This window comes from Astyanax mexicanus, chromosome 6, assembly GCF_023375975.1.
Source record: "Astyanax mexicanus isolate ESR-SI-001 chromosome 6, AstMex3_surface, whole genome shotgun sequence".
NCBI lineage: Eukaryota > Metazoa > Chordata > Actinopteri > Characiformes > Acestrorhamphidae > Astyanax > Astyanax mexicanus.
This window is the reverse complement of record NC_064413.1, coordinates 9,143,106-9,146,417: the sequence shown is the minus strand read 5'-3', so window position 1 is coordinate 9,146,417 and position 3,312 is coordinate 9,143,106. Positions and strand designations below refer to the sequence as shown.

The window sequence follows — 3,312 nt, the reverse complement described above, 5'->3', positions numbered from 1 at the left end:
AATAACAGGATAAACAGGAAGATAAATATATATATTACAAACAAAGAACAAGGGACTCGGGCTAAGGCTATGAAAACACTGAAAACAGAGAAACGCAGAGGGACAGACAACGGGGGACAGTGCAAAGACCGACAGAGGACAAGTAACAGAGGAAGTCTTTTTAACATAACAGGAAACACACTAGGAGTGGAAACACCTGGGGAAGGGGTGGAGCTACAAATGAGACATGAGGTAATGGAAAATCACAGGCAGAACACAGGGGCACGGGTCACGTGGGACAACACAGGCACGAGGACAGACAGGAAACAGGATCAGGCGTGACAGAAACCTCCCCCTAAACGCGCAGCTCCCGAGGCGCGTAAAAACAAGCCCCGGGGGCTGGCGGCAGGGAGAGGCCGGGGAAAACAGGAGACCGAACGGGAGACTGGACAGGGAACCGGACAGGAGATGGAGACAGGACAGGGGACAGAGACTGGACGGGGAACTGGACAGGGAACGGAGACTGGACGGGGAACTGGACAGGTGACGGAGACTGGACGGGGAACTGGACAGGTGACGGAGACTGGACGGGGAACTGGACAGGTGACGGAGACTGGACGGGGAACTGGACAGGTGACGGAGACTGGACTGGGAACTGGACAGGTGACGGAGACTGGACGGGGAACTGGACAGGTGACGGAGACTGGACATGAGACAGAGACTGGACGGGACCGGACATGGGAACAGGGACAAGAACATTGACGGGGACGGAAACAAACACAGTAACAGGGACAGGAACAGAGAAACCACCGGGGACAGGAACTGGAACACTCACAGATACAGGGACCAGGACAGGGAGAGACAGGGGAACCAAAAACATAGGTGGGTGCCCAGGACTGGTAAAAGTCTGTGGGGACAGCCTGGGCACATAACTAGGGGCAAAGTCAGGAGGCCTAGGAGCAGGCCTGGAAATACGGGGCCTGGGCCCAAACATAGTTCTGGGAGCTGCAGGTGTCTGAGCTGGAGTCGGAGCAGCTGGGACTGCTGGTGCTTGAGCTGGAGCAGCTGGGACTGCTGGTGCTTGAGCTGGAGCAGCTGGGACTGCTGGTGCTTGAGCTGGAGCAGCTGGGACTGCTGGTGCTTGAGCTGGAGCAGCTGTGAGCCGCTGAAGTCTCGGGGAGCGGCGCGGCCGGCGCTGAAATCTCGGAGAGCGGCGCGGCCGCCGCTGAAATCTCGGAGAGCGGCGCTGCCGCCGCTGCAGTCTGTGAGCGCGGCGCGGCCGCCGCTGAAAGCTCGGAGAGCGGCGCTGCCGCCGCTGCAGTCTGTGAGCGCGGCGCGGCCGCCGCTGAAGTCTCGGGGAGCGGCGCGGCCGCCGCTGAAATCTCGGAGAGCGGCGCGGCCGCCGCTGAAATCTCGGAGAGCGGCGCTGCCGCCGCTGCAGTCTGTGAGCGCGGCGCGGCCGCCGCTGAAAGCTCGGAGAGCGGCGCTGCCGCCGCTGCAGTCTGTGAGCGCGGCGCGGCCGCCGCTGAAGTCTCGGGGAGCGGCGCGGCCGCCGCTGAAATCTCGGAGAGCGGCGCGGCCGCCGCTGAAATCTCGGGGAGCGGCGCGTGCAACACGGGCGTGGCATCTCAGCCGCGTGTATCGCGGGACGCAGCGCTTCAGACGCGTGCTTCACGGGGCGTGGCATGAAGAGATCCGCTGCAGCACTGGAGCCCGAAGCTGCGGGTGAAGTAAAAACCCGGACTGGATTCCTACTCTCTCGTGCAGAGTCCGGCGTGAGGAGCGCGGGGAAAGTCTTTGACCGCGGCTGGCTCGCCGCGCAGGGGGTCTCGGAGCGCGATTCCACTGCCACCGGTTCGGCTGCCACCGCAAAAGACACAGAGCGCGGATCGGCAGCTACCGCGGGAGGAAGGAGCGGCTGGCGGGCTGGTGTAGGAGGGCAGTCCTCAAACTCCTCTTCACTGGACGCAGGTGTGAGGAGATCGGAGTAGTCCCAGGAATAGGACTCCTCACAGCCTGCATCCATGCCACCCCCGTCCTCGTCGGGGCGAGGATCGAGGCTGACCGCACACAGCCCTAGCGCCCCCCCAAGAAAATCCTCCCCGGAAACGGGCTCCTCCTCCGGCTGGCGGGACCCCTTAAAACGTCTACCCCGAGGCCTGCGGCGTCCTTGGGGCCTCGGGGATTCCAACGCCGGAGTCCCGAATGGAGCATGGCGGATCGCCATCCTGGAGCCAGTCCACGGGATCCCCTTGTGGGTCTCGGTGGGCGCCACTGAAGCTGGGCTGACGGGCTCCAACCCGAGGAAAGGCGCTGGGAGCGGTTCATCTCCTCGGATTTGCTCGGCGAGGAGGCGGAGAAACTCCAGGTCCGCCTTCCGAGCAGCGTGCCATTCTGCTACATCCATTTGGTCGGTCTTTTTGTCAGGGTATGACCCAGGCAGAGAGACGAGGAGGCGGACGTAAACACAGGTAGGGCGAATTTATTAAATAAATATAAACAAATAAACAAAGAACAGCGAAACAAAGAAATAAACAAGAAACGGAGGCAAGATAAAACTAAAACAAATAGGGAGGCTACTAAACCAGAAACTAAACAGAGCTAAGAACATAAACAAGGAATAACTAAAGACTAAACACTAAGCAGGTGAATAGGGAACACGGAAACAAACAAGAGATACTAAAGATAAACAAACGGGGAGACTATAAAACTAGGCGGGATAAACTAAAACAGGGCAAGGGAATAAACTAGGGAAAACACAGGGAACTAGAAAATAACAGGATAAACAGGAAGATAAATATATATATATTACAAACAAAGAACAAGGGACTCGGGCTAAGGCTATGAAAACACTGAAAACAGAGAAACGCAGAGGGACAGACAACGGGGGACAGTGCAAAGACCGACAGAGGACAAGTAACAGAGGAAGTCTTTTTAACATAACAGGAAACACACTAGGAGTGGAAACACCTGGGGAAGGGGTGGAGCTACAAATGAGACATGAGGTAATGGAAAATCACAGGCAGAACACAGGGGCACGGGTCACGTGGGACAACACAGGCACGAGGACAGACAGGAAACAGGATCAGGCGTGACATACGGCAACTTTTATACTCTTATGCCCTTTTTATGCGCTACAACTGAACACTCTCTGCTTTTAGACTCTTTGGCCCATTTTCTGCGCTAAAACTGCGCACTGTCTCTGCTTTTAGACTCTTTGGCCCGTTTTTCTGTGCTACATCTGAGCAGTCTCTCCACTTTTAGACTCTTTGGCCCGTTATCTGCGCTAAAACTGTGCACTCTCTTCGCTTTTAGACTCTTTGGCCCGTTTGT

General features: G+C 57.4%; 1 protein-coding gene across 1 annotated transcript; it reads left to right on the top strand.

Moving 5' to 3' along the window:
• The first annotated feature begins 359 nt into the window (after nucleotides 1–359).
• On the top strand, nucleotides 360–1,122 carry LOC125802367 (uncharacterized). Its single transcript, XM_049480230.1, has 2 exons — nucleotides 360–612; nucleotides 643–1,122. Exons 1-2 carry the CDS (start codon nucleotides 448–450, stop codon nucleotides 739–741), a joined length of 264 nt encoding a protein of 87 aa, XP_049336187.1. The 5' UTR covers nucleotides 360–447; the 3' UTR covers nucleotides 742–1,122.
• The last annotated feature ends 2,190 nt before the right edge of the window (nucleotides 1,123–3,312 follow it).